Source organism: Crinia signifera, chromosome 5 (assembly GCF_055691185.1).
Source record: "Crinia signifera chromosome 5, ASM5569118v1, whole genome shotgun sequence".
Lineage (NCBI taxonomy): Eukaryota > Metazoa > Chordata > Amphibia > Anura > Myobatrachidae > Crinia > Crinia signifera.
Window position 1 is genome coordinate 84409690 of NC_139221.1, and position 17834 is coordinate 84427523.

The 17834-nt window shown below is 42.0% G+C and overlaps 1 protein-coding gene across 1 annotated transcript in view; it reads right to left on the reverse strand.

Annotated features, from left to right (window-relative positions):
- MYOM1 (myomesin 1) overlaps positions 1-17834 on the reverse strand; it is a 126350-nt gene that overhangs the window by 76331 nt on the left and 32185 nt on the right. The window contains exons 10-17 of the mRNA XM_083145139.1: positions 13098-13239; positions 11856-12055; positions 10757-10813; positions 8353-8477; positions 6832-7015; positions 6418-6592; positions 5633-5754; positions 2502-2789 (exon numbers count right to left, since the gene is read on the reverse strand). Of these exons, the coding sequence (XP_083001265.1) occupies positions 2502-2789; positions 5633-5754; positions 6418-6592; positions 6832-7015; positions 8353-8477; positions 10757-10813; positions 11856-12055; positions 13098-13239 (1293 nt within the window). The remainder of the gene's footprint in view (positions 1-2501; positions 2790-5632; positions 5755-6417; positions 6593-6831; positions 7016-8352; positions 8478-10756; positions 10814-11855; positions 12056-13097; positions 13240-17834) is intronic.

Genomic DNA, 17834 nt, shown 5'->3' on the forward strand with positions numbered 1-17834 from the left:
TGTATACACTTTGCAATCTTGCAACAGATATTGTCAGTGGCAGTGCCGGATTTTCCACTAGGCACATGAGGGAGAAGCGCAGCTGGATCAGGTCAATGCAAGGGATCTAAAGGCAGTGTGGGGTTCCAATTCTCACTAAAGGAGGGGGAGGCTCATTATATTCTATACTACGGGGAGGGGGGAAGTATGTTATACTCAAAAATAAAGGGAAGGAGAGGCAGATTATATTCCATGCCACAAGGAGGGGGGCACAAAGACAGGGGGGGTTAGGTGGCTAATAATGTTGTGCCTAGGGGCGGACAGACTTCTAAATCCACCTATGGCCAGTGGCCCCGTCCAGGAGTATACGGGCATTAATGATATCCTCATATTGAGCTGCACTTATGGACGAAAGAGGATGGTGTTCACGACCCGGAGGAGCCTGCATATAGTGCGGACACACTATACGATTCACATCGTAAAGATAAATTGACCATAAAATCGCATAGTGTGTACCCAGGTTTAGATATATTAACTTAATTTATCAATGTTACTGTTACACATTTTCCTTTCCATCATTATTCCTCTAGCACAATGGTTCTACGCTGGTACCCCGAGGGGTGCCCGCTGTCATGTATCTGTGATCTTGGGGTCTCCAGGAGATAATTAGATGCATAGGGAAAGCCCACACATGACAGTAGGAGCCTGATAACAGAATGAAAATATCTATACCTGTATCCATGTAAGAAGTATAAGGCATGTGGTCAATAGTTTTATTGTCAATTTTAAATTTTTCATAAATAGTAATATGTGAGATGTATTCTTTCATTGTATCATATCTAAGTTTATTTTATAGCACATTTGCTTTTATACTGTATATATATAAAGATATATATATATATATTATATAAACGCAGAAAGAGATTCAGAGTGTGCTAACAATGATTGTACAAGATTAGTTCAAATGATAATTATTTTAATTAAAATTGCCCTATGGACATAATGATGTAAATACAAAATAAAACCTTTAATACATTATACATATATAGGATGAATGTCTTTTTTTAGTTGTTTGAACTTCCAAAGTATGTGGCCATCCCAACGCGTTTCGTCATCAAGATGACTTCTTCAGGGGCAATGGAAGCAGCACTTTACAAGACAGAATTGTTCATATATCTTCTCAAAGAAAAAATTTCTCTTTTGAGCTGCGATCTTGTGACCAGCAATCCAATGTGATGAACTCAGATTAAGGGGTTGAAATAACATTGGATTGCTGGTCACAAGATCGCAGCTCATAAGAGAGATTTTTTTCTTTGAGAAGAATGCTGCTTCCATTGCCCCTGAACGTCATCATGATGACATTCATCCTATATATGTATAATGTATTAAAGGTTTTATTTTGTATTTACATCATTATGCCCATAGGGCAATTTTTATTAAAATAATTATCAATTTACTAATCTTGTACAATTATTGTTAGCGCACTCTAAATTCTTTGGATCCCGCCTAATAGGGGATCCCTCAGAGGTGCAGCTTCAAACCCGTTGAGCGTGGTTGGGGTTACCTTGTATATATAGATATATATATATATATATAGTGTATGTATATAGATATATGTTCAGCACCTAAATAATTTATCCAGTAGCAATTATATTACAAACATGGGGCCTGATTCAGACCTGCTTGCTAGGCTGTGTATTTTCGCAGCCTGGTGAACAGGTAAATATCGCTCCGGCACTCCCCCCCCCCCCTTGCCGGCCGAATTCCCTCATTAGCATGCGAGCGGATGTGTACGCTAACAAGGAGGAGAAATATTCTGATCGCCATCGCTCACCATTGAATGATTTCTCCTGCCTTCGCTAAGAAAATTCAATCTAGACCAGCGGTTCTCAAACTGTGGGTCCTGACCCCAAAGTGGGTCCTGACCTTCTCAGCATGGGGTCACGACTCCATGTTGCAGACCATCAGGCTGATGACTTTTGTAATCTCAGTCACTGATTCAAGGAGTCTGAAAAATCTGTTGAATTGTCTGTTATTTCAGACTCCTCCCATCACTTTGTGCCTCCACAATGCTGCCATGTATGTGCCATCTGCTGACTACACATGTGATGTGATGACCTTCTGCAGTAACTTGCTGGGGTCCTGTCATTATTTTTATTGTTTGATGGGGTCCCAGAGCAAAATAGTTTGAAGACCCCTGATCTAGACTGACTTCTCCAGTGACCCTATTTGCCAAATTCAGGGCGGGCGCTGACGTCATGCCCACTATGAGCGTGCCTGAATTGACCCCAGATTTTGTTGGTACAAATAATGCTTATGGCGTGCCAAGGAGTACCAAGGTGGAAATTGATGGGAATGGCGGCTCTAATACACGGTCTTCAGCCCATACACAGGGGGTTTGCTATTATGATAACTATGGTGATTGATGCCAACAATTGTATGAAGACGAGAACATAACGCAGCTGTTGCCTGTACACATAATGAATGGATGGTGCTGGTTTGTGGAGTCAGCTGTCACTTACTTTGCTGCTCTGTTCCTCCTTCCTGTGGCAAGTGGGTGGTAGCCATGGACTCATTGCTTGCACTTATTTTACTTACTCCTGCAGGTCCAGGTTTACCACCTTTACTGGGTGAGACATTTTTGGTATTAGCACTGCTATCAGGCAGTGCCTCTGTGGCGGGGGAATGATGTTCTGTGGCGGGGGAATGCTGTGTGGACTCATGCTTGACCTCCCGGCATGCAGGGAAGTCTGTTAGCCCATCAGCAATGGCATTCAGTTCAGGGAACGCACCATGTGGCAATCCTCCCCCTGCAGCATCCAGAAGATAACAAAGACATTGTTAATCCTACTGTGCATTCACCTGTCCATTATACAGACAGTGAGCAATAGAGGGTGATACCTGTACAACACCACTCTGTTGCTCAGTGTCTACAGCGGGGTAACGACAGGTAACCACACAGCACACACTACATTTACACACATATATGTACAGCAATATATGTTACACTATAAACCTGTTTATTTGTGATTGTTAGAGAGTATTGGTCTGATGCAGAGTGTGCCTAACTTGCATTATTGCACAATACATAATACATAGTAATACATCAGCGACACAAATATGAATAATTGCATATCTCCCAACTGTACCGACTTTTGCGGCTGGACAGTCCCGTTTTTCTGGGCTATGCCAACAGTGACAAAAATGGGGCATGGCTTCACGATCACAGCATAGCCGTGAAACCACATCCCCTTTGTGAAAGGCCACGCCCCCTTCCCGGGGGTCTCGGCTTGCAATATTAAAAAGTTGGGAGGAATGCAATTTCAGACCGGCCGCATGTATCTGGTGTCTTATTTCTGTATTTGTGCTGCATTGGGGTGTAATTATCATTTTAAAACCAGCCAAAAATTGAGGGACTATAAATACAGTATATTTGAATGAAGTTGGACAGGATTTTTTTCTATCTTTAATTTTAAATATGAAATGACTTGTGCTCCAGTGTGTGATCAGGCACATTTTAGTGCGTCATGCGAAAGCCCGCGGTTTGACCATTGCTCAGACAGCCCACAATAGCTTCTGCATTACATGTATTTAAGTGTCAACTGCTGTACACTTATAAGTTCTTAAACTATATTTGGCATTAATATGACCCAAGTGTTTTACCAGTTGGTAAAAGCAAACATCTCTGTGACCTACTGCACCCATTTGCTGACGGAATACCGACAATTACTGTATGCAAGATCTCAAGGCTGGATTTAATAGTCATTTTATTCCCAGGGTTGCCAAGTATTTAGAGGCAGCCATCAGGTGCCCACCTAATCCCTAAAGTACATTAACACCACAATGCAGAGCCAGGTTAACAACAGGGCACCTAGGGCAATCCCCCAGACACTGGGGCCCCTCTCCTGCATAACTACCTCACCAATGTGGCTGCAGTGTGGCACATATATATATGCGAGCTGTGCTTCCTGTGTTGCATAATGTGAACTGGGGGCATTACAATGTGTGCTGGGAGTATTTATAGATTACACTTTGTAACACTGTCCCCAGTATATCCTATTGATAATTTTATTGATAGGAGCCCCACAATTTAGTTTCCCTGATGCCCCCATAAACCTTAATCTGGCATTGCCGCCATATACCTACCCTTTCTCTGGTGCACAGTGATTGGCATTATAAGGGAAGGGCAGTTGTTAGACGTAACTGCAAATTGATTTAATGACTAAATAATATAGTCACAAATTATATATCAATGAAAATCAAATTGTGCATTGATCTAATCAATAGAAAAGTTGTGACTGTGTAATATGAATATAACAGGACACTGGTGGCATTGTGTTGTATATGTGGGGGTCAATGGAGATAAATATATAAAGGGGCACTGTGCTGTTATATAGTCTTATACTGCTTTCACACTGCAAAAAAACGGCATTAACCCGATAATTTAAAACGTTTTAAAAAATGGTTCAGACAGCCTTAACCCCTTTCAAACCGCATATCTTACACAGGGACACTGAAACGGGTAGGACCCTGCTTTTTAACGGTTTTGAATTACCGGTAAATTCAAAAACGGACCTTTCACACCGACATATTACCGTTTTGAAACGGTAAAAAAATGACATTTTACCCGGTAATAAGTGCGGTCTGAAAGGGGTATAAGGAACAAGGATATCTGAAGGTTACCAGATTGGTAATATATGTGTGTTTGTGTGTGTGTGTGTGTGTGTGTGTGTGGGGGGGGGGTGATTAATGTTTGTGGCATGATGTGTCTCAGATTCAGGCTTCAGGGATGTAAATCTACCCTTCTTTGCGTTAATCACATTGTACTCATGTATCATTTATTACAACATTTATCATGGTTTGCAAAAGACAATTACTCAATTAAATGTAATATGTAGTTATCTAAGGTGACATGTATATCTCACAATGGGGCAGATGTATTAAGCCGGGCGAAGAGATAAACTGGAGATAAAGTGGAAGGAGATAACGCACCAGCCAATCAGCTGTGTTTGAAATATGACAGTTGGGAGTTGATTGGCTGGTGCGTTAACTCCTTCCACTTTATCTCCAGTTTATCTCTTCGCACGGCTTAATACATCTGCCCCATTGTGACACATTACAAAGACTAGGAACAGAAGAAGACTATACAATTAGAAACATGCACAGGCTGCATAACCATACATGAATCATCCCCGTGGCATGCAATATATCAGACAATGGTAGAAGCATGCAATCAGTTCCTTGGCATATTGCTGTGACTTATAGACATGTCAATGTGTATAATAATTAGATTCGCAAGTGCATGACAGTTAAGGTGTAACATACTGAACCATGAAGTCTGGATTTCCCTCCATGGACGCGAGAAGAGGAGTGCGGCTTCTGACACAGCGGGAAGCTAAGAACAGCACGGGTAGTGAAATGTGTACACAGACGGAAATAACAATGATGGGATTGTGATGGAGGATTAATAGTGCCCAGTAGGAAATTGCCATCTGAAAGGAAATGTGGGTAATACAGAAAAGCAACAGCATTGATGAAATAGTCATTGCTGTATGGGAATGGGAGGAAGAAAAGCACGACCTGAAGTAAAAATAAAAACCATAAAAATATGAAACAAATGATGTAACAATGTAGTTTCTACGAAGTGACTTACCAATGGCGGCTTTGACTTCTATCTGCTCAGAGTCGGAGGAGTAGTCACTGAGTCCAGCTGCATTCACAGCTCTGACCCGGAAGATGTACTGTTCCCCAGTGGGAAGACCATGGCAAATAAATCTGTGCCAATAAGGAAAGATGTGATTATTTACTAAGCGAAATCTTGAGTGTGTATCCCAAAGTAAAGGGGCCTACACACAGGGAGATTTTTCTGAGCGTCTGAGAGATGTGTGCTGAGTGATCTGTCAGGGCCAGTGTTCTCCAATGAGCCCGGCAACGAGATTTATCCAGCATGCTATCGGGCCGCGCTATCGGGCTGCGCATTGCTATCATTATGGCCCTACATATGGGCCCTTTCTCAGGTTCATGCGCTCCCCTGCATAGGCGCCGATTCTGTGGGTGCTCAAGGGCTTGAGCACCCACGGACATTGATGAGCACCCACAGGCCCGAGTCCCGCTTCTGGGCTGCCATATTAACTTGCTAATTTGTGGCTGCAGCTGCAGCACCTACATTGCCGGACCCACCACCTGGGAAATACTATGCCGGGAAGAGTGTATTCTGTCCTCGGAGTACCTGCACTGTGGGGGCATTTATGTACCTGCACTGTGGAGGCATTTATGTATCTGGAACTCTGTTGCTGTAATTTGAATATTGGAGACAACTGTGCTCCATAATATGAAGCCACTTGAGCACCCACCAGCAAAAACATAAATCGGCACCTATGCTCCCCTGCGTGCTCGCACAGGGGAGCGCATGCTAATAATAATAAAGTATAATTTTACCTTTTCCCTTTCACTGGGTTATTGTTGCAGGGTTCCCACTGTCCAGATCCTACAAGACTGGCCTCAATGTAATATCCCACCAGCTCCCTGGCATCCTTGGACTCTGTCCATGTAAGGACCACAGAAGTGTCGGTGTTTCTTGTGGGCACAGGATTACTTGGTGGCTTCGGGATATCTACATAAGGACAGGTACAGGATTACAGAATGTTATTTTAGGTTAATAGTGATGTCATTTCAATACATCGTGCAGAAAGCATGGCAGCCTAAATAAATGGCCGATAGGCAAACCTGAAAGTATTACTATAATAAGGGACTGGCTGAAGAAAGGCATGCTGCATGTGCCCTGTGCTCTATCAGACACTTCACCTATATGATATCAATCTAATGATTTTCTTTATTCTCAATATGGCTTACCGAGTTTGTCACCCACTACAGTAGCCTCAGTTGCCTCTGAGGGTTCTCCGACTCCAGCAGAGTTACAGGAACGAACTCTGAAACTATAAGACTTTCCTTCAGCCAGATCAAACAGAGCAAATCGTGGAGACTTTACTGGGATTTCTGTGTTGACCCTCTGCCAGTTCTCTGTGCCAGCAACAGTCTGCAAAGTTACAAGTAGGTACAACATTATGGATATGCTGTAGTGAAAACACTTATTTTTAGGTCTTTATCAGATTAGCCAAGATGTGTTATAAAAGGAAAATTAAGTAGAAAAAGTTGGGACCATTGTCCCAAATATCACTATTGTTGGGAAATAAGTCCAGTTTTCCAGCTACGGATACAAATGGCAGTGCAACATTCTATTTGTTTGTTGTTGTGTAGCATCTTGAAATGATTAGTTCTTTTATCCTGGTGTAACTGTAATCCCAGGATGGTACAGAAAGGCCTAGAAGTTTTCGGCACACAAATATGCACCACCACCTTAACAGTCAGCACATTTAGCCGACCGTCAGAATGTTAGGAGGTATATGTCTTTCCTATACTGTCAGAACTGAGATGGGGCAACCATTAGTAGAAAGGAGTGATCTATTCATCACCTGAGGTGGCAAGTACCTGATGAAGGCACACTGACATGGAATACAATATGTCCACCTATATGGGCATATAATAGTATGCATCTTTTTTTATATCCAGAGACTCCCCATTGCTTAAGGCCTGCATTCTACAACTAAGGGAACTCTCTGGCTATCTGGCTCAAGGTAGATGACTGCTTCCTCCAGCAGCCCTTGAATAAATTGTTTTAGGACCCTGTGGGAGAAAGCAGTGGTGGGGGATGGGGCATATACAAAGGCAATCTACAATCTAGGAGGCTTAGTACCCATTGCTAGGCACAGACACCTTCTTATTCATCTCTTTTTGGGCTGCTCTTTCCTGAGTATACAGTATGGTCTATGATCGAAAAGAGTGTAAAGACCTCTTGCTGCAGAAATAACCCTTGTTTGTTTTATTCTGAGGATGGAACTTTTACTGTTTTACTTTTACTGTCTGCTTCATCCATATTTATCCCTTCTATTTCTAGTCTCTAAAATAAGACCATGTAGACATGATATCTGCCAACTTAATTGTCAGCCCTGATACTGTAGATGCCATATCCATAAGAGGAACTGTATTCTTCCTGGATATCCACATCACAGCTGAGGCTCTTTCTCTAGAAGAACAATAACAACAAAATGCAATAAACCAGTACTGTGGTGAGAAGTCCCGGTCCCAGCTCCTATTCTGGGTTCCGGAGAAAACCATTCAGAGGGGAAATGCCATTTGATTTCCAATGTCATTTCTAGGGGTGACTCTTAACTCACTGTCTGTGTCTACTTACAGACAATAAACAAGCATGTCTGCATCCCTTGTAGTAAGGGGCCAATGATTTTAAAGGAACATGCAAAAATGAAAACCAATAAACTTTTGATTGCAGTGCAATGTCTGCTAATCCAATCTTACCTTTTCCACATAGTACATAACACCTTCATGGCCACGTAGACCAGGAGGCTTCCAACTCAGCACCACATAATTCTTGGTGGCTTCTGTCACAAGTAGGTCAGATGGTGGCCCAGGAATAACCCCCTCTGTAGGTGATAAAAACTGTGGTGGGCATTTAAGACCAGAAACAATATACTGGGAAGATTGATCATTTATTACGTAAAGAACTCTCATGTAAAACAATCTCAGAAAATCTTTACAAAAGTATATTTGGAGTAAACGTTTGCGGTATATGTTGCTTAAAAATACAGTGTGCAGAGTTTTTACATTAGTGTTTTGTTTATGGCCAGATAATGTTTTTGTTTTTGGCAGGGATCACTTACAGTAGAATTCTTTAATGCTTCACCTAACAATATGTGAGGGCATGGTCCATGTACTTAGACACCTTGGTGTCAGACTGAAGCACTGCCTTTCCAACTTTTACACTGTTTTCAACTTTTACAATTTTACAAGTTTTTTTTACAAGGACTACTTGTTTCATTGAAGTACAACTGGACTGTTGACGTGGTTCAGAGTCATACTCTAATGCATTTGCAACTGCCATCCAGTACGCATCAGATGTGCGCAAACATACACAGATGCCTGGCTTTCTATTCTTGTCCCTCAGATCCTTGCACTGTGTACACATACACAGCAGTGGTTACGTATACTACAATAATTGACTCTCCCAATCACCCTATGGTCTCAGAGAATGTCTGAGGGAATTGAGATACTCGCACTATGTTTTGTGTGTACAGGATCACAGTTGTGGTTGAGACACTCCCCAGAAAATGATCCTGACACAGCTGTGTTTTGAGATACATGCGCAGATTGGGTAATTTAGACTGAACTCTAAGGGGGATATTCAATCTCCGGCGAGCACCTCCCATCGGGGAGATGCCCGCCGGGCCCTATTCAATGCTGTCTTCCCCGACAGCATTGAGCAGGGTATCTCGGCAGAACGAGCCCGACATCACTAGCTGTCGGGCTCGTTCTGCCGAGAACAGCCGGGAAGTGACGAGCTGCCGGCTGCAGCTCGCCTCTTCCCGGCCGCAACTCGCGGCCACGCCCCCTTTTCGCTATCCCGCCTGCATGTTCTCGGTCGAGCTGACCGAGAACGGGACTGGGTCACGGCGGTCAAGCAAGCTCGACTGCAGTGACCCTGACATTGAATACCCCCTTAATCTGACCCTTGATGAGCAGGCTTTCAGACTGTCTAAGAACAGGATGTAGAAAAGGTAAAAATGCAGTCAAACCTCCAATAGTGTAGTTCTTAGAGGTTTGGTCTATTTTCCCATATGCACCAAGCTCTGGAATGCAGCATATTCCAGAGCCTGGATGTAGATGGTGCTGCCTAATTGAAGTCTATGGGCTTTTTATTGCAATGTGCCTCACAGTGTTACTCAAGGCATGCGCAGAAGGACTCCTGGGTCATAAACCTGGACGTCCAAGCATATGCAAGCATATGGTAATGCATACAATGAGTGTCAGGATGCATCACATACAAAATTAAATGATTGATGCATCGCGCTCTAGTTAATGTTACTGTTCATTATTACATATTTCCATAATCTTACTTTTCAAATACATTGGTTTATCTCTCCTGCACTGTGTGTATAGTTTATCTGTATATGATACTCCCCTAAAATCAATTTTTAATGCCAATTTCAAACAGGAGTTCCTCTAGGTACACATCAGACAGACATATCGTTGGATCACTGCCGGCCAATCCAGGTAGATCAGCCACTCGATATGCTGATACTCTCATCCACCTGGGCGGGCATTTGAATTTTCCCACCCAGCTGTGACATCAGCTGCTGCAGCAAATCTATATGCCAGATGCGCCAATATATCTTTATCCTCCATTCACAGACAATATTGGGGGTACACCCCAGCCGAAGGGTTCACTATATATTGGCCATTCAATCAAAAGCCCATTATATCGCCTAGTTTGTAGTGTACCCCGCTGAATCATCATTTTGTTTGCCATAATACAATTTTAGATTTTGACTCTTTCCTGTGCAAATAATTGATTATTTATGCCTATAAAGGCCCATCACCCTCCTATCAAATGTCTCCTTGTGAAAGACCCCGCCTATTCTACAGAAAGCCACAAAGTGTAAAACCAGTCGGAGAGTAGCTGCATGACATCATGTCAGACTAGAAATATAAATGCTTTGCCACCTGCCCAAAAACGACACACTGATATTACTACCATTGCACAATAAATAATAACTGATTAAATGATATTTCAAATAATGTTATATATATAAATAAAATATATGAAACATTTGAGGAAAATATAAAAATATAGCATATTGAAATTAAATAAATAATCATCATTATAAAAGCAATTTTAAATGGAATTCTGTATGTGTATTCTAACCTGTGGGTTCTTCTTCAGTTACAATAATTTGTCCAGTCCATGGAGCAGAAGGACGAGCTGGAATACAGTATAAGAGCAGTTTCACTGAATGCAATAAGATGTTCAATACATGCATGTAAAAAGAGAAAAGTATAAGGGCCAGATTCTCTAAGCTTCAAAAGTGATAAAATAGAGAGTGATAAACAGCCAGCCAATCAGCTCCTACCTGCCATGTCACAGGCTGTGTTTGAAAAATGTCAGGCAGGTGCTGATTGGCTGGCTGTTTATCACTCTCCACTTTTGAAGCTTAGAGAATCTGGCCCTAAATGAGCAATCTGCATATCGGGCCACCCTAAATTTGCTGTACTGTTATATAGATCATTCAGCCAGAGGAGCTTGGTTTATGTAACCTCTGCATACTAAATGTATCCTTTAGGGGAGAATTAATTGACAAGGGTGAAAAAGGGAGGTAGCCTCAAGCTTTCGAACCTGTGGATATTCAATTGCACTCCTTTTTTTTACCTCAGACTCTCTGTAATGCCATTACATTGACATGTTAACGGGTGTTAACACAAAGAAACTATAAACAAGTTCATGGATTTGAGTGTTAACAGGGTCGCGGCACCTGTTATCCCACTGGTTATCAGGATTTTATTTTGCCTCAGATGTGTAAAGAAAATATCTGGAAAGTGCTGATGGCGGGAGCTAATTGAACAGCCCTTGGGAGAACAATTAGCGTGAGGTGAATCACAAAGTGCCTCCAGAATGTTCAGGCAAAGGCACTATATAACCAGTGTCTTATTTTTCTTCATACCACTTAGAGGTGCACAATAATAAATGAGCAATTTCTATCATTATAGATATTAATGTGAGAAATTACATTTTCCCCAGTTTAATATTCCGGCACAGAATGTGATTGTACTACTATATGTCAGCACATCAGCATCAAGTAGAATACATTTTATCTAGCGCACATGGCTCAGAGCTATTTGTTCCTGCCAATGTCTTTGACCCACCCACAGGTTTCCCCTAATTCACCAGTGAGAAATGCAGCTGCTTATACTTCCACTTCCCCACATTATGGAACCTTGCTTAATAAGTGGCTGTGGTTATGTCTTACTTCTGATCCTGGCTCTGTCTGCTGGATCCAACGCTGTTACTGGCTCTGACACCCGGGAAGGTCTGCTAATTCCAGTTTTGTTAATGGCTCTGACACGGAATATGTAAGATCGACCTTCTATTAAACCTGTTACTGGGAAGCGGGCAAACTTCACAGGTGTGTCATTACACTGAGTCCAGTGACTGGTGCCAACTTCACACCTTATGGAAGAATGAAATCCAACGATACAAGCAAAACATTTCAGATTAACATCACAGAAATAATCACATAGAACATTTTGCTTTGCCTGTCAACAGTTTATGTTTATGGCACTGAATATATTACTGTTGTTTATAATGCATACATAAAGCTTTCAATCTGAACTATGTATTATAATAATTTTCAGCAACAAATACTGTAACATGTGTAAAATGGTTATTGTTGGTAATGGACAAGCAATTCACATTTTAACATAAATGAATTATCATTCACTCCCTTTGCCCTTAAAACTGCTCCTATCTTGTCTACCACACTCCTTTAATCGTGACCTTCTCTCCCTTAGCCTTAAGATATCCTCTCTTGACCCCAACTCCCTCTTTCACTATGCCCTATCTGGGCGAGTACCGTCACTCACAGGGTGGGTTCTGGTTGATTAGAAAGGGCGCAAATTCGCAATTGCGCAAATCAACCAGAATAACCCCCAATATCTCTATTAGTTACTGACATCTACAGCAGGGTAAATGGGGCAGATGGAGCTGCAGCACCAGGCCCCCACATAAAACAGGTCCATCATCATGACAGCATGATGGTCACCAGACTGACACCAGCTGGCCACAAATCATAAGTATTACAATTGCATTCCTATTTTACACATTTATGCACTTTTTGTACTTTTATATATTTTAGGACACATTGGGGTGTAGCGTGTATGGGTTCTACATGGCTACATGACATTGGCCTCACCTCCTCCACTTATCATAATAGGCCCCAGAACATTTTCAGCTCCAGGCCCATTAAGCCCTTATCCCGGCCTTGGTCTACAGGTGAATCCATCCCTTTAAAGTGCCATGACACATAGTGGTCATGTAAAAAACATCATAACACTATTACAAAACCATGAATTCTTATATTCTTGTACTGTATATATTGCATTACACTGTTACAAAAACATTTACACAGCGTTTATGTCTACAGTCTGTTGCCTTGATGTACAGAAGTACAGAATATTCTTATTTTCTTAATTTGTGAATGAATAATATGAACCTGTCAATAAAGTATCCCAGAATTGGACTTCCACCATCAACAGCTGGCTGCTTCCAGGAGATTATCACATAGTCTTTGTTGGCATCAAGGCTTTCCACATCCAGAGGTGCCGCTGGTGTCCCAGTTACTTCTGGTTCAGCATCTACAATATAATACAAAGCGGTAAAGTCCTACTTCATACATTTATTTATTCATTCGTTATACAGCATATCTGTCTCATGTTAATATAGCAACATTAGCAGGTAGTCCTGCGTTTGTGTTAACTTCTGGCTCCTGCTGTGCTAATGGCCCCGAATTCAAAGGTTTTGGCCCTGCCCATGCACTATGTGGAGGAGTCAAGGCCACCGGCAACATGAAGAGGTGCAATGACTGACGTGACCTCAGGATGCCATTGATAGCGCTATGGGTTTCATGGTGCATGCTGGGTGCATACTGGGCAGTCTAGCAGCGGTTACAGTATACTTGGCTGCAGAGTGACGTTCCAGGCACCATTAAGCCAGGTTCTGTGTGGCAGTAATGGAGGGAGATTTTTTTAAACTGGCAGAAATGGCGACACTGTTGTCAAATCATATTGCTGCACCCTCGCCAGCACCAGCCAACTCACCAACTCCATATAATAAAAACACTTGATTCAAAAAGGAAAAGAAAAGACCAATCAGGTGCTTGGATTCTGAGTAACCTAGGAGACATCATGGCACTGTCAGAGGTGGCTCCTGTGTATGTTTATTCATACACTGCTCTCCTAAGTTGCTAAAGGAATGAATCAATACAAGTCTAAACTAAAATTAGTATTATTTTTAGAAGCGCACATTTTCCTTATATATCTTGCTCTGTAGATACCAAAAAGTTTAGGTAGGGTATGTATGTTACAGTATGTCACAACACATAAATGTGACACAGATGTGTAAGAATCAGCAAGCACAGCAAGAGGTCAGGACTGACAGCAGTGACAGCTTCCAGCCAACCGTGTGATTGTAAAAGACCATATACAATTTCGACTGACTTGGCTCCATTATGGGCATATGAAGATGTGATCATAACGGAAAGAGATAAGGTAATTCTACATATTAGCTATCTGCCAGTGGCCTCAGTCTGGAATACATGACATTTGCTTACCATTGAATTAAAACAATTGGCTGCTTTGCCGCTGATTAGCAGTCAGACTTTTAGACGCCAGCTGCACATGTTCCAGAAAGCAGATGCACATATTGTGGAGAAGACGTAATGCCCTGTCCAGCCCTGGATATTGTATTGTGGGTCATAATGCAGGCATTATATGTATGTGCTGTTTGGAGTAATTGTAGGATACAACTGTATTTTGTAGAAAAAATGGGGAAAATTTACTAAGGTCGAAGGAATGATGCACTAAGCTTCAAAAGTGATAAAATGGAGAGTGATAAACTGCCAGCCAATCAGCTCCTACCTGACATGTCACAGACTGTGTTTGAAAAAAGTCAGGCAGGGGCTGATTGGTTCATTGTTTATCACTCTCCATTTTATCACTTTTGAAGCTTAGTGCATCTGGCCCCGAATGGGTACGAATGCACCCATTCGTACCCATTCTCTGTCAAATACGGACAAGACCCGGTGCCCGTATCGTTTACAAACAGCCAAACGGCAACTTCAACCAAATTGATAGAATGTGGCCCTATATGGCCATAGAGTTCTATCTGATTGGCTAATTTACTTTCATTCAAACTGCTGAATTTGGCTATGAATTCAGCAGTAAATATGAATGGAAAATAGACCTCAATAATTATAATTATTTTATTTACCTGTTCCACGGGCAGGCTAGGGCGGCAAAACGCTGATCCGGATGATGGATCCCAGGCACTGGCAGGCTGCACCACTCTGCTCCTCATTCAGTCCCTCCCTTGTGACACGGTTGCCAGCAGCGCGCAATCCCAGCTCCTTTTCCTCTGGCTGGCAAGCAGTGTGAAGTTATCATATCATGTCGCACTTGTGGGGGCTTCCTGTGGGGGCTCCTGGCACTCCTGATGCCCACTGTACTGCCTGTTTTAACATCCCAGACAGGCAGCGGGCAGTAGGGATGACCATTGTTGCCTTTGCCATCAATGGCAAAAGTGCAACTGGTCATTGATAGTGTATTTCTATGCAATGGATGACCATCAATGTTTTTACATATCCCTGGGCATCCATTTTCTTTGATTGATTGGCCTGTGGGCCAATCAAAATATGGGGCTGGGCTTCATGGGTGTCTGGGGCAGAGCTATGTTCCATGTCCCGGCCCCTTGGGGAAAAAGCAAAAGGAAACTATTTGTTTAAACTTAACATCGATGGTGGGAAACCATCTGGTTCTCCCCCATCAGTCTCAAAACTGCTCGACATCGGTCATAAAACATGGATGATGGTTGATGGTCATCGCTAGTGGGTAGCAGATGCTGCTGGGACTTGGAGTCACACTACGGTCACTCTGCTGCTGTGTGGCAGGCTGCAGATGAACCGGGACCTGCGCTGTGAAGGGGGAAGGTGGCCACCGACCAAAGGTTAGTGAAGAGGCAAGGGGGTTCTGCAGGGATAGAGCAGCCCAGTCCCTACCCTCTATCAGATCGGTTAAGCCTGGGACAGTTGTCCCCATAGCACCCCCCCCCTACGCGAGCCACCTATTCTATTCTCCCTCTATGGGGGTCGTGGACCCCCACGAGGGAAAATAGCAGGTGGCCATTGGGAACCCGGCTGTCTGTGTTTTGACAGTTGGGATCCCGACGTCGGGTAAATGCCTGTCAGGATCCCGACTGTCGGGATCCCATGCGGCACCCGTATAGATACTGGTGGTTGTGTGTAGAAGTCATTAAATACTAGAAGGTGCAGTAGAGTACGAAGCAAAATGAAGTCCTTTTACTCCCATAATGGCTTTAGCTCAAAAAAGTCCTTTTACTCCCATAATGGCTTTAGCTCAATATTTTCTCAAGGGAGAATAGAATTGACACCACTGTTGCGTATGTAAAACCAATGTTTTATTTCATAATTTTAGGGGAAGATTTTTTTTATGTATTCTTTCTTTATATCCTTTAATGTACAACAGTGTATAATATGTAGTTATTATTTAAATAAAGTTTTATAATGAAGGCTATTTGTAGGTGTGTCTATTTGCGTCACTCTGCTTGAGGTTGCCTTTTCATATGTATTGCTGAACTTAGCAGTGGGATGTTTTACTTAGGAACAAGAATTCTATGCACGTGGTTACTGGCTGACTCCCAGATTATCAGCTGCTCCATGTAACAGCTGTCATAGAGTTTACAGCTGTCCCCACACTACTTGCAATGTAATAGACTAAAAAAGAAGCAAAACTTTATTCTGTTATGAAACAAATGCCATTATAAGTATCGGTTATTTTCCCTCACACAGTGCTTTTTCATACACTTTTGGAATTTCTTGGGTGTTTTAGTGTAAGCAAACATCAGGTGGCATGGGTGTTTCCCCACTATATCAAAGGAGCCGCTCTAACTAGGCACCATGATTTTGAATATACCAAATTTTGAAAATATAATTGATCAATTGGCAATTGATCCTGTGTTACAATTAGAGATTTCCAAAGAACCTCGTGTTTTGGTTTTGGTTCCAATTTTATTATTGTGTTTTGGTTTTGCAAAAAAGCCCTAAAGTGTTTTTTGTTCAGAATTAGGGTTTCAAATCCCAATAATGGGTTTTGGATTTCTTGAAAATGGATAAAAACAACGACAAAATCATGTCATTTTTACAATCCAAAACACAGAATTCATATTCAAATTCAAATTCAGAACCGTGGGAAGTTCCGTAGCAGTACTAGGTTTGGTTGGCATTTCCTCAGGAGATTTGCACCACACATTTCTAATTACAATATGCAGTATAAAAATGTATATATTCGGAATGTTAAAACCTCAGAATATTTATATAGTAACATAACTACATAAATTACCTTAAATATTTTACACATTATTGCAGTGGTTCCGAAACCTTTTTGAATCATGGTGCCCTAGAGCAGTGGCTCTCAACCTCGGTCCTCAAGTACCCCCAACAGTTCACGTTTTCTAGGTCACCCAGCAGGTGCACAGCTGTATTCATTGCTCACTTACATATTTAAAAAGATACACAGATGGAGCTAATTATTTCATTTGTGATTCTGTGTGGAGACATGGACTGTTGGGGGTACATGAGAACCGAGGTTGACCACTGCCCTAGAGTATCAGAGTTTTTTCCACGGCACCCCTAAGCCAAATGTTTCTTATTGGGAAATGTGTTTATATGGCTTCCTTTGGGTCAGTTTTGTGGTGAGAGACAGGATTCGCTTCTGTTTGTCAAAATATTTTATGATGGGAAGCCATAAGCACTGGTTTTGCCCATTAAATTAGCCACAAATAATTGTAATTGTGCCTATACCACCAACTCATGGCACACCTGCTAGTGTCCCAGGGATCCCCTGGGTGCCCCGGCACACAGTTTGGGAACAACTGCATTAGTGAATAATAATGATTGGCAGAAATAATTCATACATAATATAGCATGTTATCACCATTTATAAGGAAAGTAGAAAAAGAAACAAGGACAAAATGAAATGACAAAGTTCAAATCAAAATTCACATCGGGTCAATGTATTTTACAAAGATTTGATTGGAATCAGTATGATTGCCGATGCAAATAAATGTTGTGATGCCAAAAAAAGTAAATGTAGCAACATTTCAATAGTAATTATATAAATGGGAGGTATGCGGACACATTCTGCCAAGTGAAAGGGTT